The sequence below is a fragment of the Oryctolagus cuniculus genome, chromosome 2 (assembly GCF_964237555.1).
Source record: "Oryctolagus cuniculus chromosome 2, mOryCun1.1, whole genome shotgun sequence".
NCBI lineage: Eukaryota > Metazoa > Chordata > Mammalia > Lagomorpha > Leporidae > Oryctolagus > Oryctolagus cuniculus.
Window position 1 is genome coordinate 116,391,578 of NC_091433.1, and position 26,817 is coordinate 116,418,394.

Consider the following 26,817-nt stretch of genomic DNA (forward strand, 5'->3'; position numbering starts at 1 on the left):
AGCCGGGGCCTTGCAGGGAAGCGAGACCTTCCTTCGCTTTTCTCCACAGGACGTCTGCAGCGTTAGAATCACATACGCAGCGGATTCAAGCCCCTGTCCCTCGTATGGCTGGAATGCATCAGGTGCCACCCTGTGCCAGGCCCTGTGCTGGGTCCCAAGGATGTAGCAATGAACAAAATCAGATTAAAGTAAATAAATAAATAAAAATCTCAGTCCTTATGAGCTTACATTCTAATGAAAGAGACACAAAGTAAATAAAATACGTGAACAAAGAACTGTCTGTTTTCCTTATTCCTGGTAGCTACGTTCTAGAAAGTGACTAAAACACTGGCTTAGTGGGTGCTGAACCTTTATCTTGGAGAAACAGCATTAGGGTCCTGCAAGCCTCTGGTCATGACATGCCCATCAACCAATCAATACCTTGATTTCGGTGTGCACTTAGACACTTTGTTAATTCAAATTAAATTTAGCCTGGGGAAACAGAAACCCTAACTTAGCAAATCGCCTTTGTAAGGAGGAACTTCAGTCCTGAGACACAGTCGCAGCGGCCAAGGTCCAGTCAGACACCTGTAGCCACTGTTTAAACCTTGTTCAGGGGCTGCGCCAGCATCCCATATGGGCGCCGGTTTGAGCCCCAGCTGCTCCACTTCCGATCCAACTCTCTGCTGTGGCCTGGGAAAGCAGAGGAAGATGGCCCAAGTCCTTGGGTCCCTGCACCCGCGTGGGAGACCCGGAAGAAGCTCCTGGCTTCGGATCAGCTCAGCTCCAGCCGTTGTGGTCATTTGGGGAGTGAACCAGCAGATGGAAGACCTCTCTCTCTCTCTCTCTGGCACTACCTCTCTCTGTAACTCTGTCTTTCAAATAAATAAAATAAATCTTTAAAAAATAAATAAATAAACCTTGCTCAAACCAGGCAAATGCCACACTGTAACCAATCTAGATGTTCCCCATCTCCCTTCCATTTTCCATTTTTTGTATATCACTTCCTTTTCTCTGGCTGTATATATAACCTACACACGTGGTGGAGTAGGGCATTTGGAACCACTGCTGCCCAATTCCAGAATCAAAATTAAAGCCAACCAAGTTCCAAAAAATCAGATTTGCTGTTTGGGGCAGGCATTTGGCATGGTGATCAAGCTGATGCTTGGGACGCCCGTATCCGTATGGGAGTGCCTGGTTTGTTTCAGCTGCTCTACTTCTGATGCACTACTTCCTGCTGATGCCCATCCGGGGAGGCAGCAGGTTGACAGCTCGATTTGTAGTAATTTTGCCTTTTAATAATATTTACTGTTGATACCTTAACATTGAAATAACTGCCTGTAGCAGGGTAACTCACGCACGGTGAAGCTTATCTATTATGCATACCTTCTCCAAAAGGCACGTCACCATCGTTTAGTACTTAGAAACACCACACAGCACTTCAGCAGGAGGTACGGAGACCACCTTATTTTTAATTTTTTATTTGAGAGGTAGAGACAGAGAGAGCATTCCTATCCACTGGTTCATTCCAAATGCCCCCGATGACCGGGCTCGGCCAGAGCCAGGAGCTGGGAATGAAGTCCAGGTCTCTCACGAGGCAGGGAGGGAGAGAAGAACTCGATTACTTAGGCCATCACTGCTGGGGACCCACTGCGGGGAGCTGGAGTCAGGTGACAGAGCCAGGAGTTGAACCCAGGCCACTCTGATGTGGAACTCACACGTCTTAACTGCTGAGCCACACGCCTATTCTCTCGAGGGCCATTTTAGATAGCATAAATACTAACATAAGACTCAAAAATTTAGTGGGGAAAAAAAGGCACAGAACAGACCACAGAAAGCACTGTGGTGTGAGCACCGTGGCAAGAAGGTGGGTGGCTGCCTTGTTCAGCCTCTGCGGCAGCCTGTGTGTTGGGCGACACAGACTTTCTGCCACTCTGCTGCGTGTGTGTGTGTGTGTGTGTGTGTGCACGCGCGCGCCCCATCAGGCTCAGCCTGTGGCTGGAGTTGCCCTAAAAGCAGCAACAGGGAATTCTCACAAGGAAGTGCCCCAAACCATCCCTAGATGGGGGCAGCTGGGGTTCCAGAGAAAGAAGTGTTTAATTTCCAAGGTAATGAGTCCAACTCATTTACAAGGGTTTCAAAAAAATTCAAAGAAAATGCATTGTATGGGGGAGAGGGGAGTGCATGGATTTTTTAAAAACTGCAACAAATTAAACTTATCTTTTAGTCCCACTTTCCCACGAACTTTTGAAGTCCCATTTTGTTGGCATAGAAGACTGCAGCATACCCTCCAAATGGACTGAGATGCTCCAGGAAGCTATGTCCTTGGCAAGGCGGCGAGAGCATGGAGGCTGTGCGGAGGTGTAGGGAAGCTGGCTCAGGCCTGGAGCTAGTTTCTTTCAGCGTTTTGGGCCACAGCCTAACATGTTTATCAGTGGCTGAAATGTTCAAGGTCTCTGTTTGCGTTTCTGCCGCAGAGAAAACATGCAGCTGCCTGATTGGAGAGAGGCAAAGGCAGGCTGTGTTCCCAGTCGGGGCACGAGGAAAAGTGGGGGTGCCTGGAGAGCCCCAAGGTCTTTTCAAAAATTATTTATTTATTTATGAGTTTATTTGAGAAGGAGGAACACAAAGAAGATCCTGGCTGCCGTGGGGAACGGCCCCCTCTGACTCAGTAACTGGTCCAAGAATCTGGGGTGTGTCTGGGGAAAGACTACCCTGCTTCGGGGAACAGGTGGGGCAGAGGCTATAAATGAACACATGTGCTAAGTCCCACAAGAGGAAGGGAACAACCAAAGCAAACACAAGCCTCCCATGCAAGTCAAGTTTCCAGTGCATCCACCTCTGCTTCCGGGGACTCAGAGGACAAGGCAGCCCAGAGGCTCCCAGAGTCTCCAACATCAAAGGCCACAGAAACTTACAACAACGACAACAAAAGGGAATGACCTCGGCTTGGCAGCTGCTTGCTGAATAAGGACATTAATAAAACAACCACCATTGACTGCGATCCCCATTATATCAGAAAAGGAAGGACATGTTAATGACCTCAAAGCTAGAAAAGACTAAGACATGATCTCTTCAATGAAATAAATTAGCTTTAGGAAAAAGTCACTACATCCTCCTGATTTTTAAGATTTATTTATTTGAGAGGCAGAGGCAGAGAGAGAGAGAGAGAGAGAGAGAGAGAGAGAGAGAGAGAGATTTTCCATCTGCTGGTTCACTCCCCAAATGACTACAACGGCCAGGGCTGAGACGATCCATACCCACTCCCTCCTGATTTTTTTTTCTTACTAAATTTCTGTCCCCATCAGCACTGGTCTCCAGGAGCATGAAGTGGAAAGTTCATGGTTGGGGCTGGTGCATAGCATAGTGCAGTGCTGGCATCCCATATGGGCTGCAGTTTGAGTCCCAGCTGATGCTCTTCAGATCCAGCTCCCTGCTAATGTGCCTGGGAAAGCAGAGGAAGCCAGGCCCTTGGGCCACTGAACACAACCAGAAGAAGCTCCTGGCTCCTGGCTTTGGATCGGCCCAGCTCCAGCCATTGTGGCCATTTGGGGAGTGAACCAGCAGATGGAAAATATCTCTCTCTCTCTCTCTGTTCCTTCGAGATAAATAAATATTTAAAAAAAAAAAAAGAAGAAGGAGAAGGAGGAGGAGGAGGAGAAGCAGCAGCAGCCGCCGCCGCCGCCACCACCAGTGCTGTGGCATAGTGGGTAAAGCACTGTCTCCAGTGCCGGCATCCCATATGGATGCTGGTTCAAGTCCTGCTGCTCTACTTCTGATCTAGCTCTCTGCTTTGGCATGGACAAGCAGTTGAAGATGGCTCAAGTTCTTGGGCCCCTGCACCTGGGTGGGAGACCCAGTGCAGCTCCTGCCATTGCGGACAATTGGGGAATGAACCAGTGGATGGAAGACCTCTCTGCCTCTCTTTCTCTGTGTAACTCTGACTTCCAAATAAACAAATAAATCAGACTTCCAAATAAACAAATAAATCAGGAAGGAAGGAAGGAAGGAAGGAAGAGAGAGAGAAAGATAGATTCATGATTGGCAGAATCAGAGAGATAGGTTCCAATTGCAACTGGCACTTTGCAAAGTATTCTGGTTATCTACCTACTGCTGGGTAACAAGCTACCCTAAAGGGAGCACTCCTGGATTCTGTGGGTCAGGAATTGGGACAAAGGTGGGTTTACTCTGAGACAGCCAGGCAGACTCTGATAGCCAGGGGTGACTTTAATGTCTGGGATCTGGAATCATCCTAAGGCCTTGTCCCTCAGTGATCTGGTGCCTGGGCTGGGGTGACCACAAGGTTGGGCTCAGCTGGGGTTGTCATCTGAGCAGCTACGTGCAAGCCTCCCTTGGGTTTGTTCAGAGCCTGGTGACCTCAGGGAGCTCACCCTTTCTTTATGCGCCTGGTGGTTCAGCCCTTTAAGAATGAGCACTGTGGCACAGCGGGTTAAGCAGCTGCCATCTGCAGTGCCTGCATCCCATATGGGCACTGGTTCATGTCCTGGCTGCTCCACTTCTGATCCAGCTCCCTGCTAATGTGCCTGGGAAAACAGCAGCAGATGGCCCAAGTCCTTGGGCCCCTGCACCCTCGTGGGAGACCCGGATGAAGATCCTGGCTCCTGGCTCTGGTCTGGCTCAACCCTGGCTATTGTGGCCACTTGGGGAGTAACCAGAGGGTATAAGATCTCTCTCTCTCTCTCTCTCTCTCTCTCTCTCTCTGTGTGTGTGTGTGTGTGTGTCTCCTTTTCTCTCTGTAACTCTTTCAAATAAATAAATATTAAAAAAAAAAAAAGAAAGAATGAGTAGTACCTAGGGTGGAAACTACCTTGCCTTCTAGGAGCTAAGTCTTGGCAGTCAAATGGAGTTACTGCTTCTGCAAAATGTTGGTTGAAGCGGTCACATCCTCACCCAGATTCAACAGAATGGAACATGGACACCACATTTTGATGGAGGCAAGCCAAGTAATTTGCAGCCATTAAAAAAAAATTCACTGTATTAACATTGTTTCATCTGTAGTTACAACAGCACAGGTGTGTATCATTATCTTGATTTGAGGGATGAAGAAAAGGAGGCTCACCATGGCCAAGAAATTGACATCCAACCAGTAAAGCACTGAGCTTAACACCTCCCTGGCTGCCTATCCCTGCGCCCTCGGCTTTGCAACGAGAAGCTTGAAGTCTAGAGGCCACGCCCCTCCTCCAGCAGGTGAAAGGGCTGGTGCTGCTCAAGGGGCGGCGAGGGCCCTGCCATCCCCCTGCACCCATCTACTCCCATGGGCCAGCTTGGCAGGTCTGCTGGCTCTGCCGCCTGTTCCTGGGCTCCCACGTGCCTTGTAGGATCAGCGTCGGGTTTTGCCTCTTTCGAGTTTTTAATGGTCTGTTTACCTTCAAGCATTTCCTTATTGTCACCCTGCCTTTAGCAGGCCAGCTTGACTGTGTGGGTTCCCATCCCCAGCATGGGCGTTGGCACACACGGGTCTGTGCTGGCCTGGCCTGTAGCCAGGGGGATTTGGATAACCTGAGACACTCAGCAGCTGTGAGACACGTATGATAAGAGCTAGCAGTGACAGCTGGGCCGGTCCTCCCTGAGGCCTCTGGGGAGGGAACCTGGCCAGCAGCCAAGAGCACCACAGGGCAGCACATTTATTTCTCAAAACTACGTTGCAAGTGCCATAAACTCATCCTGTGCCACGGCAGGTGTGTAATAGGGATACTCACAAAACACAGGGAGAGCAGACATGAAGCCAGACCCCAGTCTCTAGAACCAGGGATACAATGCTGCCGCCATCTTTCTTCCCCTCTCATGTTTCTGTTTATCAGCTTCCGTTCTTCCTAATGCTGGGGAGCTTCTTCCACACAAAGAGGAAAACAAGGGCAACCGCTTCTGAGCCGTGCTTCTCCCATGAGAGAAATTATTACATTTCCCTGATTCCAGGTTGAAAAATCTCAGAGAAGTGCTCCCATTGGCTTATGTGAGTCAGGTGCACTCCCCTGGACCGATCAGTGATGGCCAGGGAGGAAGTGTCAATCACCTGGACCTGGCATTTGGATCTTAGCCTCCTGTATCTAGGTCATTCTCCATGAATCAAGCAGCTACCCTGTGTCCACCTGATATGTCTACCACAGTACGACATGAAAATCCAGACAGCCTGGGGCAGTGTTTGAGCTCTCTCTGTGGGCTGTCTTGAGTTATTCCCACTTTCCAACCCACTAGCCAGAGCTGCCAAAATGCCTGCTTACTCAGCTCCAAACTGTGGAGAGGAAATTGCTGTCCTGTTCACAAAGCTGGTCTGTGAGCAGCTGTTTGGTTGTTCTGACCACCTCATTCTCCTAGCTGAGAACCAAGAATAGCCCTATAGATGATGGTACTGAGGATGTTACAGTCTGCTGGGCCCAGCTGGGTCCAGAGAGGCCCTGATAGAACCTGGGGACAAGGAGATGCCAGCTCTAGGAGATGATGGAGCCCAGCTCTAGGAGATGATGGAGCTCAGATCTAGAAAATGATTGTGCCCAGCTCTGGGAGATGATGGAGCCCAGCTCTGGGAGATGATGGAGCCCAGCTCTGGGAGATGATGGAGTCCAGCTCTGGGAGATGATGGAGCTCTTTAGATGAATGTGGGTCAAGCAGATCTGGTGAATTTCAGCGATTTCTTGGCCAGGGCCAGGGCCCAAGGCTATACTTGTTCTTTCTTTCCTTTCCTAATCATAGCTTTGAGACTGATCCTGCACCATAGATGCCTTGGTGCTGGTTTTCCTGGGTGCAGCTAGAAACCCGATGGCTACAGTCTGAAGCTTGTCTTTCTTGGTCTGAACGTTGGCACCAGTCCCCTCTCATTATAGTTTTCTACTTCTGCATTCTCCATTTTCTTTTCTTTTCTATATGCTCACCCACTCTGTTTTTCCACCCTATCCTTTCCTTCTTCCTCTCAATCTTCAACCCTTTTTTTCGAAAGCTGCCAATGGTCTCCAAAGCAGTTACTTTTCTCTAAAGGTTCCCTAAACTTGGAGGTGAGGATTGACGGGTCTGCTGGCATCACATCAGCACTGGTTTGAGACCCAGCTGCTCCACTTCTGATCCCACTCCCTGCTAATGCACCTGGGAAAGCAGCGGAAGGTAACCAAGTATGTGGGGAGCAGCTCGGACTAGACTAAGTTACTGGAATTAAGACTTATTCTATGCATCTGCTCTCCTCTGTGGGGAGCAGCTCGGACTAGACTAAGTTACTGGAATTAAGACTTATTCTATGCATCTGCTCTCCTACAATATGGCGCTGGGAGAGGAGAAAACAGCTTCTACCCAGCTGCCTCCAGTTCAACCAATAAACTGTAGGACTTGCTCCTGATTGGAGAGCAGCGTACTCGGCGTGTGGGCAGCCGAGTTAGGATTGGCGGAGGAGGACTATGAAGGAGGAGAGAGACGGCATGCACCGGGAACATCTATGGGGAACATCTAGCTGAAGGAACACCCGTGCAGCCCCCCAGAGAGCCGGCCGGCGGTGTGCCGCTCCCCTGCGGAAGTGGGGAATGCGGCCAGGGGGAACTGCCCTTCCACGGAGGTGGAAGGGATAATAGCCAACCCGGGAAGAACCAGCAGCAAACCCGGGGAGGGCCGAGCAGACGAAAGAACAGCGCAGGGTCCTGTGTTGCTCCTCCACGAAGAGGGGGAGCGACACAAGTACTTGGGCCCCTGCACCCACATGGAAGACTTGGAAGAAGCTCTTGGCTACTGGCTGTGGACTGGCCCAGCCCTAGCTATTGTGGCCAATTTAGTGAACCAGTGGGTGGATGATCTCTCTCTTTCTCTGTTTATCCCTTTCTCTCTGTAACTCTGCCTTTCAAGTAAATAAAAAATAAAGCTTTAAAAATAAAAATTAAAAAATAAAATTCACTCATAGATTTCAACATTTTTTGCACCAAAATGACTCATCATTTAATTCTATTTTTCTTTTTAATTAATTAATTTTTTTATTCAAAAGAAAGAGAAACAGTGAAGAGTTAGAGGCAGACAGAAATCTGCCATCTCTGGTTCACTTCCCTGTAACAGCTGGGGCTGGGCCAGGCCAAAGCCAGGTGCATCGCGCTGATCCGAAGCCAGGAGCCAGGTGCTTCTCTTGGTCTCCCATGAGGGTGCAGGGCCCAAGCACTTGGGCCATCCTCCATTGCACTCCCAGGCCATAGCAGATAGCTGGCCTGGAAGAGGGGAAACCGAGACAGAATCCGGCGCCCTGACAGGGACTAGAACCTGTTGTGCCGGCACCACAGGTGGAGGATTAGCCTAGTGAGCTGTGGCACCGGCTACACTCCTTCCTTCTTAATATCAGAACCCTAAAGAAATGTGCTCAGGGGAGGTGGCCCAGGACCTGTGCAAGGACCATGAAGGTGCCCAGCCTGGCCCATTACGTTCATTTCCCCTTGCCAGGGATTGTCTAGGCAGTGGCTGTTCGGCCCTGTTCTGGTCTCTGAAATGTAAGGGCAAGACTGTGGGGGGTGGGTGGGGGGAGCTTCTGATAGGTGCCTCCTCCCTGTTACCGCGGCGACGGGCTCCTGCATTTTCCTCATGGCCTTTGCCATGGCTATGTGAGGACACACTGTCTGATGCTACTGCATCCCTCGCTTAGCCACCAGAAGGGGAGAGCAGAGCAGAAGACCCAGGGAAATGATACCATTGAGCTGTTAAACCCACAGCCTCCACCTGCATTTTTTTTTAAGATTTATTTATTTATTTGAAAGTAAGAGTTACATAGAGAGAGGAGAGGCAGAGAGAGAGAGAGATCTTCCATCTGCTGGTTCACTCCCCAGATGGCTGCAACAGCCACGGCTGGGCCAGGCTGAAGCCAGGAGCCAGGAGCTTCTTCCAGGTCTCCCACATGGGTGGCAGGGGCCCTAGCACTTGGGCCATCTTTTGCTACTTTTCCCAGGCCGTTATCAGGGAGCTGGATTGGAAGTGGAACAGCCGGGATTTGCATCAGTGCCCGTATGGGATGCCTTTGACGCAGACACTGGCTTAACCTGCTATGCCATGATGCTGGCTCCCCCGGCTGCACTTCTTATGAGAGAAACATAAACTCCTCTTGTGGGGTTGACTGTGCTCCTATCCACAGCTGAAGAGAAGCTAATGGACCCCCTGAACAGGATGCTTCCCGCCACTGATAATGGAATCAGAATGGAAAATAATCTGATAAGACTCAGGCTCTTGCTTCAAATTAAAAAGAGAAAATGGAATATGAATAAACATAAAGTTTCGGCCTTAGGAATAAAATGAATTGTTTTATGAAGATAAAATATAAATAAATATGGATTTTAAAATTCTGTATGACAAAAACTCCACAGAGAAAAGCCAAATTGGAGACTGGGAAAATTGTAACATACATAATAGATAAAAGGTTGCTATCCTTATGCAAAAATCTCTTGCAAAGCGATAAGAAAAGGCAAAAAAAAAAAAAAACAAAAAAACAGATGAACAAAAAACCCAACGCACAATAATGGAAAAAATGTCAAGGAGTAAGAAAAGGCAATTGCTAAAAGAAGAAACCCAATGATCAACAGGCTGAATTCAGCCTCCCCAACACAGTAGGAGGTGTAAGTTAAATGCAACAGAATATGGCGGGGCTTAAAGACCTCTAGAACTTGGAAGATGGGGCCCCAAAACTGTGTCGAAATTAAGTATGAATTTTGGAGGGAATTAGGAACCATAAAAGCTGAGAAATTTTTAAAATCTGAAGAGAATTATGATGTCACTAAAACCAATAAAACAATAGATAACTTTTATCAGTTGTGCAACATTACGTTACAACATCCTTTCCCTGCATTTTCTGGCTGCGTATTCTTTCTTCAGCTCTTCATTTGAACTTTTTTTTTTTTTTTTTTTTTGACAGGTAGAGTGGACAGTGAGAGAGAGAGACAGAGAGAAAGGTCTTCCTTTGCCGTTGGTTCACCCTCCAATGGCCGCCGCGGCCGGCGCGCTGCGGCCGGCGCACCGCACCGATCCGATGGCAGGAGCCAGGAGCCAGGTGCTTTTCCTGGTTTCCCATGGGGTGCAGGGCCCAAGCACTTGGGCCATCCTCCACTGCACTCCCTGGCCACAGCAGAGGGCTGGCCTGGAAGAGGGGCAACCGGGACAGAATCCGGCGCCCCGACCGGGACTAGAACCCGGTGTGCCGGCGCCGCTAGGCGGAGGATTAGCCTAGTGAGCCGCGGCGCCGGCTTCTTCAGCTCTTCATTTGAAAACAATGCTTTTATTACTGTTTTCTGAGAGAATAGAAATGTGACTCAATATTTGTCCCAGCACGGGTGACTGAAACATGTACTTTGTACTTAGTATTTAGAGTTGGGATTCATAAAACATAGGACTCTAAGATTTACTTGAGCTTTGTAAAATTGCTACAGATTTGTACGTTAAAACACCACTTAGAGGGCCAGTGCTGTGGTAGTGGGTAAAGCTGTTGCCTGCAGTGCTGGCATCCCATAGGAGTGCAGGTTCAAGTCTTGGCTGCTCCACTTCCAATCCAGCTCTGTGCTGTGGCCTGGGAAAGCAGTAGAAGATGGCCCAAGTCCTTTGGGCCTCTGCACCCACGTGGGAGACCCAGAAGAAGCTCCTGGCTCCTGGCTTCAGATTGGCCCAGTTCTGGCTGTTGCAGCCAACTGGGGAGTGAACCAGTGGATGGAAGACCTCTCTCTCTGCCTCTGCCATTTTAACTAAAATAAATATATTTTTAAAAAAAGAAGAAGAAGGGGGAAAAGGCCACTTAGGATGCCCACATGCCAGGGCAGGTGGCATAGCAAGCAAACCCTCCATCTACAGCATTAGCATCCCATAAGCGCACTGGTTCAAATCCTGGTTGCTCCACTTCCAATTGCAATCCAGCTCTCTGCTAATGCACCTGGGAAGGCAGCATAAGATGGCCAAAGTGCTAGGACCCCTGTATCTACATAGGAAACCTGGAAGAAGCTCCTGGTTCCTGACTTCGGATCAGTCCAGTTCAGCCATTGAAGTCATTTGGGGAGTGAACCAGCAGATGGAAGACTCTCTCTCTCTCTCCTCCTAACTCTGCCTCTCAAATAAATAAGTAAATCTTTAAAAAAAAGGGGGGGGAGGGGCATCTCATATTAAAAAAAAAACAAAAAAGACGCCCACGTGTCATGGCAGAATGCCATATTTGAGTCCTGGGTACACTGCTTTCTATGCAGCTTCCTGTTAATGGTTACCCTGGGAGACAGCAGATGTTACTAAAGTAGTTAAATTCCTAGCACCCACATGAGAGATCTGAATTGAGTTCTTGGCTCCTGGCTTTGGTCAGGCCCAGCCCTGGCTATTGTAACATTTGGGGAGTGAATCAGTAAATGGAATAGCTCTCTTTGTCTGTCTCTACCACTGTTTCTGTTTGAAATAAAAAAGAAAAAAAAAGTTTTTAAATGGCTGCCTTAACAGATTTTAACTAAAATGCTTTTTACCTTTGCATGTTATCAAGATATATAATCATACAAATATGTTGCTAGGGTCCTACCTGATGCCTTGATTAGATGCCCTGAAATGTAAGTTTTATTTTCACAGTAAATCATGTCTGGATAAAGCTGTACATTATGTTGAATTTCCGTGTTATTGTCAATGTTTCAGGCACAAATTTATTTGCATTAAACATTACTTCCGTGGCCTGGAACGGCCTAGCACGATGAGGTTCCCTCCAGCTGTGGGTCACATCACTTTATATATTTCCCCTAGAGCGTTGGAAGTGCTCGGGACCCTGTTGTACAAAAGATGTGGCTGTGGGAACGCAGGGCTCACGCACAAGGGTGGCAGTGCTCACTCTGTGAGAGCCCTGCGGGGGTTGAGCCCCCTGGGCAAGAGCAGACCCACAGCAGCTGTTCGTCAGCACCCACAGGCAGCTCCCCGGGAGGGGTAAAGGACAAGGACCTGGGTTATTCCTTCTCCCTCGCCCTCCATTCCCGCCACCTCCCTTAGTGCACAGAGTTTAATGAAATCAGTCAGCAACTGCATGGGGAGACCTTACTAGACCACATGAAACCTAGCTGATTTTCAAAACCTGAAGCAAACATTTCAGGGATGTAATTTAGAATTAAGCCTCAAAAATGTTCATGCCTTTAAAAAAATTTCTAGGAAATTGCTCTAACAAAATAATCAAGGATATATAAAAGATGTACAAATGTTAGGTTTTTACTCGGTAAAAATCAGGAGGAATCTATATGTCCAATGCGAATATAAATGAATTATACTGTTTTTTACATAATGAAATACAACACGCTGCTTAAAATGCCAATGTAGGGGCCCGCATTGTGGGGCAGTAGGTTGAGCCGCTGCCTCTGACACCGCTACCATGTCAGCACTGGTTCAAACCCCAGGGCTGCTCCCGTTTAGATCCGGCTCCCTGCTAGTGTGCCTGAGAAAGCAGCAGAAGATAGTTCAAGTGCCTGGGCCCAGCCACTCATGTGGGAATTCCAGACTCCTGCCCCTGGCCTGGCCCAGTCCTGGCTGTTGTGGCCATTTGGGGAGTGGACCAGTGGATGGAAGACCTCTCTGTCTGCAACTCTGCCTCTAGTAAATAAATAAATCTTTTTTAAAAAATGGCAATGCAAAGAAATATGCAAGACCTACTTGAAGAAAAAACACTTAAATATTATTGAGAACACAAAACGACATTTAAATAAATGGAAACGAATGTCCTGCTCTTGGACAGGGAGATAATGCTATAACGCTGGTAATTTCACTAAGTTAATCTACGAATTAAAGTTCATCCCAATTAACAATCAAACATTTTTGAAATGAGATGATATGAGTGTACATTCTTGCAGAAGTATAAAAGGCAAGGATAACTAGAAATGTTCTGGTTATCGGGAAGGAACTCTCCCTGCTAAGTAGTAAAATATGAAGAACTGCACTCAATAACTCTGCTTGGTAGTAACTCTGGAGTAGAGGCACAGAAAAGAGCCCAGCAGGAGACCCTCACAGAACAGGGGACACAGGATAAGAGGGAGGACGCCTATCACATGGAGGGAGAAGATGCTGGCTTGTTCAACAAACGGTGTTAGGACAAACAGTTAAATCACACACGGAAATGAACTCCAGGTGGGCTGTATATAAAATGTAGGGAACTAAGTTTATGGGGTCCAGGAGGTGACAAAGAGGGTTAAGCTGCCGTCTGCAGCGTCGACATCCCATATGGGCACCAGTTTGAGTCCCAGCTGCTCCTCTGCCAATCCAGCTCCCTGCTAATGCACCTGAGAAAACATCGGAGGATGGCCCAAGTGCTTGGGTCCCTGCACCCCTGTGGGAGACCCAGATGGAATTCCAGTCTCCTGGCTTCAGCCTGGCCCAGCCCTGGCTGGTGTGGCCATTTCAGGCGTGAAGCAGGTAGAAGATCTCCCGCTCTCTTTCTCTTTCTCTAATTCTGCCTTGCAAATAAATAAACTTTAAAAAGTCTTTAAAAAACAGAAGCTAAATTTATGAAATTAAAATTAAAACCAAAAGGCAGAAAATTCAGGGAGGTTTTCTTTTACATATTTCAAAAATTTAAAAAAATACACATGTAATTTTTTAAAGATTTATTTATTTATTTGAAAGTCAGTGTTACACAGAGAGAGGAGAGGCAGAGAGAGAGAGAGAGAGACAGAGGTCTTCCATCCGATGGTTCACTCCCCAATTGGCCGCAATGGCTGGAGCTGCGCTGATTCGAAGCCAGGAGCCAGGAGCTTCTTCTGGGTCTCCCACATGGGTGCAGGGGTCCAAGGACTTGGGCCATCTTCTACTGCTATCCCAGGCCATAGCAGAGAGCTGGATAGGAAGTGGAGCAGCCGGGACTCGAACCGGCGTCCCTATGGGATGCTGGCGCTTCAGGCCAGGGCGTTAACCCACTGCGCCACAGCACCGGCCCCACACATGTAATTTTAGTATAAGCAAAGTACAAACCTCACAAGCCATAACTCTACATCAAGATACCTACACAAAATTTTGAACACTTTGAAAAGAAAAATGAACAATTTCCAAAGGAAAAATGACAACCTGGGAGAAACATTTCAATGTGGATGACAGACAAAAGGCTTATTTCTCAACATATAAAATTTTCAAAATACATCAATAAGAAAGACTGATTAAAAAACATGGCTATCTACAAACATAAAGCTTCTTTTTTTTTTTTTTTAAAGATTTATTCATTTACTTGAAAGAGTTACACAGAGAAAGAAGAAGAGGCAGAGAGAGAGAGAGAAAGAAGAGAGAGGTCTCCTATCTGCAGATTCACTCTCCAGTTGGCCACAATGGCTGGATCTGCGCCAATCTGAAGCCATGAGCCAGGATCTTCCTTTGTGTCTACCACGGGGGTGCAGGGGCCCAAGGATTTGGGCCATCCTCTACTGCTTTCCCAGGCCATAGTAGAGAGCTTGATTGGAATAGGAGCAGCCAGGACTTGAACCGGCGCTCATATGGGATGCCAGCACTGCAGGTGGCGGCTTTATCCACTACGAAACTGTGCCAGCCCTCAACCATGAAGCTTTATAAAACATATCATGGAAAAATATTTCTTCTGTTTTTTTTCTTAACTTTACTGATGTATAACTTCTATGCAACCAAACCTGCCATTTTAAAAAAGATTTATTTATTTGAAAGGCAGAGTTATGGAGAGCAGGGAGGGACGGAGATGCAGCTCAGTTGACAATAGCTAATACATGGAATCAACCCAGATGTCCATCACCTGAAGACTGGACAAAGAAATTATGGTATATGTACACTGTGGAACACTACACAGTAATAAAAAAAAAAGTGAAATCCTGTCATTTGCAAATAAATGGATGCAACTGGAAACCATTATACTTAGTGAAATAAGTCAGTGTCAAAAAGACAAACACCATGTGTTCTCCCTGATCTATGATAACTAATAGAGCACCTAAAAGGAAATCTATAGAAGTGAAGTTGATACTTTGAGATGCAATAATTTTGAACAGCTCTTGTCTTGACTGTTGAAGAACTGTGGGTTGTTTTTTTTTTTTTATACTATTTGTTGAACTCTTTACTTAGTGTAGGGTTAATCTTATGGAATATAAGGTTAACTGAAAATATATCTTTGTAAAAAATAAGAATGGGAATGGGAGAATGAGGAGGAAGAAGGCTGAAAGAGCTGGAGGGAGAGAAGGTAGGGTGAGAAGAATCACTATGTTCCTAAATTTGTATATACGAAATGTATGAAGTTTGTATATTTTATTTTTAAAGATTTAATTATTTATTTAAAAGTCAGAGTTACACAGAGAGAGAAGAAGAGGCAGAGAGAGGGGTCTTCCATCTGCTGGTTTACTCCCCACTTGGCCACAATGGCCAGACCTGAGCTGATCTGAAGCCAGGAGCCGGGAGCTTCTTCTGGGTCTCCTATGTGGGTGCAGGGGCCTAACGACCTGGGCCATCTTTTACTGCTTTCCCAGGCCATAGCAGAGAGCTGGATTGAAAGTGGAGCAGCCAGGACTTGAACCAGCACCCATATGGGCTGCCGGCACTTGCAGGTGGCAGCTTTACCTGCTACGCCACAGTGCTGGCCCCATAAAGTTTGTATATTTTAAATAAAAATTTCTAGGTTAAAAGAGGTGGAGGGGGTAGATATCTTCCATCCACTAGTTTATTCCCCAAATGGCTACAAGAGCCAGGGTCGGGTCAGGCTGAAGCAAGGAGCCAGGAGCTTCATCTAGGTCTCCACATGGGTGCAGGGGCCCAAACACTCGAACCAGTGCCTGTATGGGATGCTGGCATAGCAGGTGGCAGCTTAACCCATTATGCCACAGCACTGGCCTCCCCTGATTGTATATGTTTAACTTTAGTTTTTAAAGACTTGCTTGTTTATTTATTTGAAAGGTAGAGTGACAGAGAAAGAGGGAGAGACAGTGATCTTCCATTCATTGGCTCACTCTCCAAATGCCTACAACAGCCAGGACTGGGACAGGCCGAAGCTACGAACCCCATCCAGGTCTCCCACATGGGTGGCTGGGGCCCAAGCATTTAGGCTATCATTTCTTGCCTTCCCAGGTACATCACCACGAAGCTGGATCAGAAGCGGAGCAGCTGAGACTTGAACCAGCACTCTGATGTGGGTGTTATAAGCAGTGGGGATTATCTGCTGCACCACAACACCAGCCCCTGTATATGCTTGAATTTAAAAGAAACTGCCAGACCATTTTCTGTGGTTCCTAAGGCTGGCGTGTTCATCTTCTCAAAAAATAGAGAGGCTTTATCCCAAGAGAAAAGGAAAGAGAACAAGGAAAACACACACACACACACACAAACACACACACACTCTTGCTTTGAAATATGGGAAACCATTTTTTCAAAGTGGTTGTACAATTTGATATTCCCACTAGCAGTGTACAAGAGTTCCTGTTGCTCTAATCCTGGCCAGGACACGGTATGGGCATGTGTTTTTCATTTTGGCCATTCTTACGTTTGTGTAATGATGTCTTACTGTGGCTTCAACTTTTGATTCTCTAGTGATCAATGGTGGTAGGCATCTTTTCATGTACTTTTAGTTTTGCCATTTGTATTTTTCCCTTTGGTGGAATATCTGTTCAAATAGTATATAATTCATGGTCCTTGTCTTCTTATTCCATCACTTCTTACCCTATCTGATTGGTTTTTATCTACTTCTGAGCAATGTTCTCTGCATGCCTGATAATTTCTGTTTGCATGTTGGACTCTGGGAATCTCACCTTCCTGGGTGTGAGATTTTGTACTTTTTGTTTTAAAGAGTGTTGGAATTTTTTTTTTCACTTGAGCATGGTAAAATTACTTGGGATCCACTGGCACTGTGGCTCACTAGGCTAATCCTCTACCTGTGGCCCTGGCACTCTGGGTTCTAGTCCCAGTTGGGGCGCTGGATTCTGTCCCGGTTGCTACTCTTCCAGTCCAGCTCTCTGCTGTGGCCTAGGAAGGCATTGGAGGATGGCCCAAGTGCTGGGCCCTGCACCCGCATGGGAGACCAGGAGGAAGCACCTGGCTCCTGGCTTCCGATCAGCACAGCGTGCTGGCCATAGCGGCCATTTGAGGGGTGAACCAATGGAAGGAAGACCTTTCTTACTGTCTCTCTCTCTCACTGTCTAACTCTGCCTGTCAAAAAAAAATTAAAAAAAAAATTACTTGGGATCAGCTTGATCCTCTGGTGGCTTGCTTTAAGCTTTACTAAGGCAGGACCATATCAGTGTATAGCTTAGAGCTAATTTATCCCCACTATGAAGATGATGCCTTCGGAGGACTCTGTCCAGTGCTTTGTGTATAGAGGTCTCTATCTCAGCTGCTACATAGGCTAACAACTCCAGACCCGACTGAGTGCCAAGAATGGTTTGGCCCACTGCCTCCTGTTAATTCTCCCTTTGCCTTATGGAATTTCACCTCATGTACACTCAGAAAAATATTGAGCTAAAGATAGGCTATAGTCAGAATTACTTATTCCTCTAAAATTCATGTCTTGGAATTGAAACTCCAAGGTGACAGTATTAAGTGGTGGGACAAGGCTGGGCATTTGACACAGCAGTTAAGCTTGCTGCCCGGGATGCCTGCATCCCATGTCGGAGTGCTGCTTTGAGTCCCAAGTCACGTGCTTCTGATCCAGCTTCTTGCTAACGTGTGCCTTGGGGAGCGGCAGATGATGGCTCAAGCCTCTGCCACCAACATGGGGACCTAGGTTGAGGTCTGGGCTCCTGGCTTAGGCCTTGCCTAGCTCCGGCTATTATTATATGCATTTTGGGAATGAAGATTCTCTCTCTCTCTCTCACACACACACACACACACACACACGCACACTCACTCTGCATTTCAAATAAAGTGAAAATAAATAACTTAAAAAAAAAGAGGTTGGGCACACTGGGAGACAGTCAGGCCACGGGCTGGAGGGAGAGAGTGGCGCCTTTTCACCTTCCATCTCTGCCACTGTGTGAGGACCCAGTGTTTCCCCTGTGGAGATGTGACAAGCAGGTGCCACTGGGCAGAAATATGACGGTGCCTTGACCTGGACTTCCTAGCCTCCGGAACAGTGTGAAAATAATTTCTACCCTTTGTAAGTTACTCACTTTCCAGTATTTTGCTCTAGCGGCAGGAAGGAACTAAGGTAAGACTTCGGGTGGCCCCTCTCTCTCTTCCAAGGCTGTGCTCCACAAATGCCAGCCACCTCAGCTTTGCCCAGCTCTGAGCTCTGTCTCCTGAATCCGGTGAAATTTTCCGGCTGTCTGAGTTCTCCATCTCTCCTGCCATTGTCTAGAAACTGCCTTGGGCAATAAAACTCACCTCATTCATTGCTCTTCTCCCGGTTGGTTCCCACAGTCCTGTGCTGTCAGGCCCGTACTTGAAACCACTCATATTTGTTTTCTCATTTTCTGGTTGTGTACAAGGGCAGGACATTTTCCATGGCAGTTAATACCCCATGGATAAAAACAGAAGTCTCTTTTATCCTCTTTTCAGTTTTAAAAAATTGTGGTGGAGAACTTTGGCTCAGTTTAAGTCTGGTGATCACCTGTGCACCAATCATCCGAGTGCTGAAGACATACGAGAAAAACCGCACTTTCAAATGCTGGAAAATGGGGAGAATCATTATGCCCGATTAAAAACTGGCAAGTTCTCTCCCAGAAGGAAGGGCAAGTGTGGCGGCAGGAGCAGATGAGAGGCATCTACTGTATTGACCCAACAGAGCTCTTAGAGCTCCATTATCTAGAAGACTGAGTTCACTCCCTGGTCCCACGGTCGCAGGGTCAAGGACAAACTGGATGCAGGGATACAGTGTGTGTAACAGTTACACTGAAATAAATAGAAAGTAACAAAAAACGCAAGCCTCTTCTCTCCCCTCCTCTGCCCAGGAAGTCCTGCTCTGTGAAACAAATATTTTCCCACCCCTGGAGTGAGATGTAGGGTTGGTCCTACTACTTTGCTGATTCTCTTCAGAAAACAAAAATACCTCCAGCCATCTTAACCCCATGAGCAGCGCTTTCTTTCAATCATTTAAACGTCTACTTCTGGTGTTTAATTTAGCACTTAAAATGCCTCTTGGGGCCGGCGCCACGGCTCACTAGGCTAATCCTCCGCCTGCAGCACCGGCACACTGGGTTCTAGTCCCAGTCAGGGTGCCGGATTCTGTCCCGGTTGCTCCTCTTCCAGGCCAGCTCTCTGCTGTGGCCCGGGAGTGCAGTGGAGGATGGCTCAAGTGCTTGGGCCCTGCACCCCAAAGGAGACCAGGAGAAGCACCTGGCTCCTGCCTTCAGATCGGCACAGCTCCAGCCGTTGAGGCCACTTGGGGGGTGAACCAACGGCAAAGGAAGACCTTTCTCTCTGTCTCTCTCACTGTCCACTCTGCCTGTCCAAAAAAAAAAAAAAAAAAAAAAAAGCCTCTTGGGACACCTGCATCCCACATCATAGAATTCAAGACCGAATTCTAGCTTTGCTTCCAATCCCAGCTTCCCACCAATGAGTACCCCGGGAGGCAGCAGATAATGGTTCAAGTACTTGGGTCCCTGCCACCCACGTGGGAGATCTGGATTCAAGTCCCAGTTCCTGGCTTTGGTCTCTCCCAGCCATGGCTGTTGCAGGCTTTTTGGGGGAGGCAGCAGATGGAAGATTTGCCTGTCAGCCAATCTCTTTCAAATAAAAAAATAAACAAATGAACACATAAATGTCTGCTTCTGAGCTATAATCAAACCTGAGGCTTCTATGTATAGGTAAAGCTCACCCATGTGGGGTGTGCTTCCGAGGGAAACAGCATGTGGTCAGCTTCTCCTCTATTTTCCCATAAAAGGATCTGTTTGAACCACAATATTCCGCATGTAACTCCCTCAAGGGCTCCCCGCATTTTCTGACCTCCTCCAGAAGATCTGGAGGAGAGCCCTGATGGAAGACGGTGGGGGGGGGGGGGTCCTCAAAGGACTTCTCTATAAAACCATCCTGACTTGGCTTTGTGATCTGTCCACCTAGAAGTGCACCAGGCTTTTCCCATGAAGCACGGTTTCCACATTACCCCGAGTGAGGAGTGGTGCAGCCAGACAGAGCTCAGGGGAGAGGACAAGGAGGGAGCTGCCCTGGAAGGCACAGTGGACCATGCAGCACCACCCACAGGGAACACCGGGTGGGTCGCCAGGCAGAGGGCCAGAGGGGGACCGAGGTTTCTGAGGGTAGGAGGGGATGAAGCAGGCTAGCAGAGTTGGTTTTTTTGTTTTGTTTTGTTTTGGACAGGCAGAGTGGACAGTGAGAGAGAGAGACAGAGAGAAAGGTCTTCCTTTGCTGTTGGTTCACCCTCCAATGGCTGCCGCGGATGGCGCACCGCGCTGATCAGATGGCAGGAGCCAGGTGCTTCTCCTGGTCTCTCATGAGGGTGCAGGGCCCAAGCACTTGGGCCATCCTCCACTGCAATCCCGGGCCACAGCAGAGAGCTGGCCTGGAAGAGGGGCAACCGGGACAGAATCCGGTGCCCCTACCGGGACTAGAACCCGGTGTGCCGGTGCCGCAAAGCGGAGGATTAGCCTAGTGAGCCGCGGCGCCGGCCATGGCAAGCAGACTTGTAACCAGCTAATTTGAGGGGTCACAGTGGGCTCCAGGGCACAGGGCCGTCTCTGGTTGTCTGGTACGTGGCCCTGGAGCAACAGGCGTGTGTGTGTACAGTGACCAGATCTGTGACAGCCCCATAGAGGAAACAGCTGCTCCAGAAGTGCCTCAAAACCGGGTTAATGCAGCATTAAGGGGGCTGGGGCTGCTTACAAAGCCAGCGTCCCTAAGCAGAGCACCATGAGATGCTCTGCTTCTGATCCAGCTCCCTGCCAGTGTGCCTGGGAAAGCAGCTGAGGATGTCCCAAGTCCTTAGACCCCTGCACCCACACAGGAGACAGACCTGGGCTCCTGGCTTCAGCCTGGACCAGCCCTAACCAATGCAGCTATTTGAGAAATGAATCAGTGGATGGAAGCTTGATTCTCTCTCTCTTTCTCTCTCCCTCCTACATTGGAAGATACTGGTTCTCAGCACTTCTTGCCAGGGTCTAAAGAAGGTCACCTTGCCTCCGGAACAGGTCCTCTCCAACAGGGTTCCTTAAAATAAGGCTCCAAACTAGCTCTCTGCGGTGCCTCTCACGCTAACCTGACTTACACCCGAGCAACAGCAAAAGAGAGCTGGCCACCGAGAGTGCCAAGGACCAAAGCCCTTGCAGGCTGGGCCAAGCAGAAGCAGAGCCAAGGAGCAGAGCACAGAGGTTTTCCAATGTAACTGAATCAAAGGTTATGCAAGCTCAGCTATTGGGGTGAGTCCCAGGAAGCACTGGGCTGGGGTGCAGAATTTAGGGAGGCATTATAATATATGCTAATGATGCATTACACATGTTTCCTGCGATGTCGTAGCAAATACATTAAAATGTTTATGTCTGGTGCACAACTTCCCTTTAGCCCGAGGCTCCTGATGGCTCAGTAGGGCCCTACTGCTTCTGATTCTCCTCCTAGCCGGACTGAACCCCTGGCGCTTCCACCGAGGATGCTGGAGCAGTCCTTGAGCTGAGCCCTGAAAGTGTTGAATCGAACCACGGCAGGAGGGGAGGCACGGAGTGCGCGGACAGGGGAGAGGAAATCGCACACATTGAGTCCAACATACCCGGAGTGGACGTGGCTTGAGGGATGCCTGGGGAATGGTGGTGGCTTTGAGGTTGTAGGCAAGGGATCAGGTCTTAAGAATTGTCATTGGGGAGACACGTGCTCACATTTGATTCTTATGCAGATAATGCAGTGTGAATGGCGGAATGGCAGGTCAGAATAAGGGTAAGTCAAGCCCCTTATGAGGTTTGCCCATTACCTAGTGAGGCTAAGACCCCATCCAGACAAGCATAGAGGTATTCCCAAGGTCAGCGTCGGGACCTCAAGTGCCCCCAACATAGCAGCGAGGGTGGGGCCGCACCTGGCTTCCCACAGGCCCTGCCAACGCGGCCACTGCAGGGTTCCACCCGAGCGCGGTGCACCAGGGCGCACGGAGCCCCCGCCCGAATCCCGCCAGGGGCCAAGGAGAGCGGGGCGGGGCGGGTCCCGCGGTGCCCTGACCCGCTCGCCGCCCAATCGCCGCGGGCAGACCGAGCCCCGGGGGGCTGGGGCCGCCGCCGCCGCGTGAACGTGCCGCGGCTGCGCCGACGCGCGAGCGCCGGGCAGGGCGGCGGGCGCGCTCAGTCTGGCGGCAGCGGCCGTGCGCGGACAGACGTGCCGGGAGCGCCGCACCGCCCGCGCCTCCCGCAGCCCAGCCGCTTCGCTCCGCCCGGGCCGCGCCCGCTCGCCCGCCATGGTGTCATGGATCATCTCCAGGCTGGTGGTGTAAGTGGCCTTCGTCCGCGCGCGGCCCCCTCCCCTCCTTCCCCTCCCCCGGCCCGGGGCTGCGCGCCCCTGCAGCGCCCGGCCCCAGGCTCTCGGGCTATTAATACCCGGCGGCCGCTAAATTTAGCAGGTACAGTAGCTGCCCAGGACGCCTGCGAGCTGGCGGGACGCGCGCGCGGCTGCAGCCTCCGGGGCGCCGGAGCCCGGCGGGCGGGGCGGCGAGGCCCGGGGCGCATGGGGCGCCCCGGCCGCTTTGTTCCCCGCGCGGGTGGGATTTGCAGAGGCTCCGCGTGGGCGCGCCGCGGGGACACGTGTAGCACTGCTTTGGGAGAGATGTCGGGGTCGCGCGCCGCCGCCGCGCTATTGTCAGGTGAAGGAGACCCGGCGGCGCTGAGCGGCCGCGGCGCTGCCCGGAGGGGTCAGCGCCGGGACGGGCGTAGGGAGGGCGGGGCTGCCCGTGGGGCCGAAAAATACTCCTTTTTAGGTTTGTCAGATCCGCAGCGGCCACAGCAGGTGGGACGTCGGCGGGCGTGTAGGATTCTGGGAGCGGGGCACCTGGGGTCCCCCGGGGCACGATGGCTTTTGCAGGGCGTTGGAGAGGCAGGGACGAGCATCTCCAGGAATGTAGGGGAAATTTCCAAGTGACAGCCACCCCGGGCGGTGGCGTCGCCGCCTTGCCTGGCCTTGCAGGAGAGCAGAGTCATCTGGGGCGAGGCCTGTGTGGAATCACTGGGGGGTGGGGGGAGTGGGCGTGGGGCTCTTTTCTCCCTGAAGCGCCTGGGCCGTCAGCAGACACTGGAAGGGCCCCTTCCCTCGTGGATCTCTCGGCTTTTGGGGACGGACGTGGCTCTTTCCCCTCTGCAGCTGGGTCAGGGCGGGTCTGACACCTGGCGAAGGCGGCGCGCTGCCGTGGGTGTGGGGAGGCCGAGGTGGGGCGCGTCTCTCGGGCTTTCTCTTTGTCTGGGAAACGACCATCGCGTTTGGACACCTCTCCCATCGCCTCCCCTTCTTTACTGATTTTCAAAGAGGCCGTCAGGGGCAGCCTTCCGAAGTCATTCTCAGCATTGTCCCGAGGGTTTTGCTTCCAGTGCCTGTGGGCCCCCGCCCCCCAAGTCATTCCGTGATGGCCTCTCCACAGCTGGCACCGCTGCAGGGGGCTGTGTCCTGTACCTCGAGGTGGCATATGAGCTGTGTGGGAGTTTTCCGTGGGCAGGGCTGGCACGAACAATGCCGGGAAGCTGCCCCCCCCCCCCCCGTGCCCTGCCCCGCCTCATCCCTGACCAAAGCCCATCTTACCTCTCAGAGGTGGTTTCCCTCAAATGTCCCCATGATCCTCACATTTGCCAGCAGCTGGGGTGGGGCCGGGGAGGGGCCGTTGGTTGGCCTGGCTGGTGGACTCTTTGTGGGTCCCACTGCACTGGGAGTGAGGGCTTCTGGTTCAGGGTCATGTGGTCATCGCCTCTCCCTCTGCCCAAGAGAGGGTGCAGAGGAGAGGCAGGTGTCTGGGAGGAGCCTTGGGGCCATGCTGTGAATTATTGAAGGAACCCCACCCAGCAGAGCTGAACTCACATGACCCTGAGAAGTGCCCCTCAGGCCAGCCCAGGACCCTCGGCCCCCAGGGAGAGTTGGTGGGATTTGGGGCTGTTGGTCCCACTGTCAACTCTAAAGGGTGTGGGCAGCTGCCCCTCTCCCTGCAGTCTCTAGTTCCTTGGGTAAACCCAACATACATGCTGAATCATTAGCAATGCGTGTTCCGTGTAAGCAACACGTGTTCATTACAGGACAATCAGAACTACAGATCAGCCGGCTGAAAATCATCTACATGATAACAGCACACGGAGACAACAAATGATCAGTTCGGGGCGGGAGGGAGTATATTTTAAAAGAAATTTTCCCTAATGCGTGTCTGTCATATAGTTTTATTTCAGACTGAGGACATTATCAGTTCAGCCCAATCCCACATGCTCAGAGGAATGTCTTACGAAGGAGTCAGAAAATCCTGGCTTCCAATCCCAGTGCTCGCTCGCTGTCTTGGGAGCAGATTCCCCTCCTGTCTGGGATCACAGCCGGTCCTGGGTCACAGGCTGATGAAGTGCAGGGTGCTGTTGCAGAGAGTCCCATGACGCGTGATGCATAAATGCCCAGGCACCGCCAAGGCCACTGCCACTGCCTCAGTGGGGCCTGCCTACCGCCCCTCCCTGGAAGGGGCTCTCGGGCTTAATCTCCTGTGTTCAGACTGGCTTTTGTGAGGGCCCCCCGCCCTTTTTGTTTCGTACATTAGGTGTTCTAGATGAAACCGAATTCGGGACATATGTGGGTTTTACTGATCACAGAAACCACAGGTCCAGTCCCCCACCCCCACCCCCAATCTGCAAAGCTGCAGAGGGAATGTGCCCTGGCCAAGGACACGAGGTGAATGGGTGAAGAGAATGGGCCTTGGGGGTCTGGTCCAGTGCCTTTCCCACCTTCACACACCCCTATGGTGTGTGAAGCTCCCAAGCCCCTCTGGTATGGGAGCAGTCTGACGTTTGTCCGTAAGCCCTGTTTCCTGTAAGTAATCTCACCAAGGATTTGTAAGCCTCTGTCACATAAAGACATTTAAGGAAGATCTGTCACTGTGCTCTGAGGATGGAGAGGGAGTGTCTTCCTGTCTTTGTGGCTCCAGCCATCCATCCAGGCATTAAGATGAGCTGATGGCATCCAGGGACAGCCAGCCGGCTATCTGTGCCGCTACTTGGCCGTGAGTGTTTTTGAGGGCAGCAGCTGGGGCTTGTTTCCCTCTCCAACCTTACCCGCCCCCACCCTCCCCGCCCCAAGGCTCTTTTTAGAAGTGCTGGGCACCTGAGCGCAGTCAAGGTTGGTTTTGTTGAAGGAGATCACAGGCCCCGGGGATTTGCAAGGAAGCCTGCCAGTGCTGTTCCCTGGAGATAGAGGTCTTTGGGCATCAGGACAGGTTGGGGCACACTGGTCAAGGCTCTCAAATGAGGCCCAGTCTGAGATGCCGTTTTCTTGTCATGTGTCACCCTGCTGACTCCCTTGCCTTGGCCTGGGAAGAATTGGGAAAGATATTCAGTGTGGTGGCAGGGTTGATCCCATTAGACCCTGCATGATGTCTGCATGGGGCATGGGGTTCTTTTAGGACTTGCCCGCCTCCCTCTTCCAAAATAGCTCTTTTTCTTTGCAAGCAACCACAGGCTTAGGCACGAATGAGTCTCAGACTAGGGAGAATGTGCTCTTGTGTACAATGCAGACACGGCTCCGTGACTTCTTGCAGAATGTGCCATTTGGAGCCTTTATGCCAAGGAGCAAGAGTGACGTCATTATCTCTGGACAGAACTTTGGCCAAGGTCCAGCATGTTGGCTGAATGATTTATTTATTTATTTGAAAGACAGAGTTACAGAGAGGCAGACAGAGGTCTTCCATATGCTGGTTCATTCCCAAATGGCTGCAACAGCCAGAGCTGGCTGATCCGAAGCCAGGAACCAGGAGCTTCCTCCCTGTCTCCCATGTGGGTGCAGGGGCCCAAGGACTTGGGCCATCTTCTACTGCTTTCCCAGGCTACAGCAGAGAGCTGGATCGGAAGTGGAGCAGCCAGGACTCGAACCAGCGCCCATATGAGATGTCGGCACTGCAGGCAGCAGCTTTACCCTCTGTGCCATAGTGCCGGCCCCAAAATGTTAGTTTTTAAAACCTGCATGATGCTGATCAAGACTAGGTCTTCATTTGGTGGCTGGAGGCCTGGCTGAGTCCCGGGACTAGTATTTGGAGCGTGACGTCTCTTTGTCTTGGGTCAGGGATGTAAAAGGAGAGGAGACTGGAAGGAATGTGGATTGTCCTCAAGTTGTTCCCCAACTGTTGCAAAACAAATGGAAAAGAAAAAGAGAAAAGATCATAAATCCTTAAACACAAGCTTGTCTTTCTTTGGGGCCTGCTTTTAACAAATGGAATGCAAGAAAATGACCCAGTTAATAGAGGGTTCAGGTTGGTGGAGGATTTGTTTCCTGGCACTGAAATGTGGTGTCGTGTAGAAGCTGGGAGAAATGTTTCAGTTGAACCGTGAGAGGAAAGATATTGGACTGGAAGGCCCCAGATCCACTGTCAGAGTCCTAAGGAAACTCATGCCCACCCATCCACCCCGGGGTCCTAGCACCCTGTCCCAGAGACAGGCGGTTGGCCAGCATCATGTTGGAGGCCCTAATAGCTCCAAGAGTTGGGGAGCCTGGAGGACGCTCCCTCCCCAGCTGGCCTGTATGCACCACGTTTATTTATCCCCAAGGAGGTGAAAAACACCAACTTAGATCTCGCTGCTGTTCAGGTGCCTCCTCTCTTTGTTTATTGATGGCGCCTGCCTGCTGGGAAGCAGCTGATGCACCCTTCTCCCCACCGCGTCTTATTTGAGGTTCGCTGACAAGCGGAGGTTCTACCTGGTTATTACCACGTCAGCCTATCCTCTTAGCTGTCGTCTTTGGAGCTTGTGTTGTTTGGGAGGAGGAGAAGCCCTGGGAAACGGAAAGGCAGCGACAGTTGGCCTCTTT

At 50.2% G+C, this 26,817-nt stretch overlaps 1 protein-coding gene across 5 annotated transcripts in view; it reads left to right on the plus strand.

Annotated features, from left to right (window-relative positions):
* The first annotated feature begins 22,100 nt into the window (after positions 1-22,100).
* Positions 22,101-26,817, plus strand: part of REEP1 (receptor accessory protein 1) — a 128,889-nt gene continuing 124,172 nt past the window's right edge. For 2 of the 5 annotated variants that reach the window (XM_017340317.3, XM_070068838.1), the window contains exon 1: positions 22,105-22,281. In XM_017340317.3, the coding sequence (XP_017195806.1) occupies positions 22,250-22,281 (32 nt within the window). In that variant the 5' untranslated portion in view covers positions 22,105-22,249. Of the gene's footprint in view, positions 22,282-22,303; positions 22,412-24,927; positions 25,022-26,817 lie in introns of those variants that run through there. The other 3 variants (XM_008254156.4, XM_070068836.1, XM_070068837.1) reach the window with 3 other exon arrangements.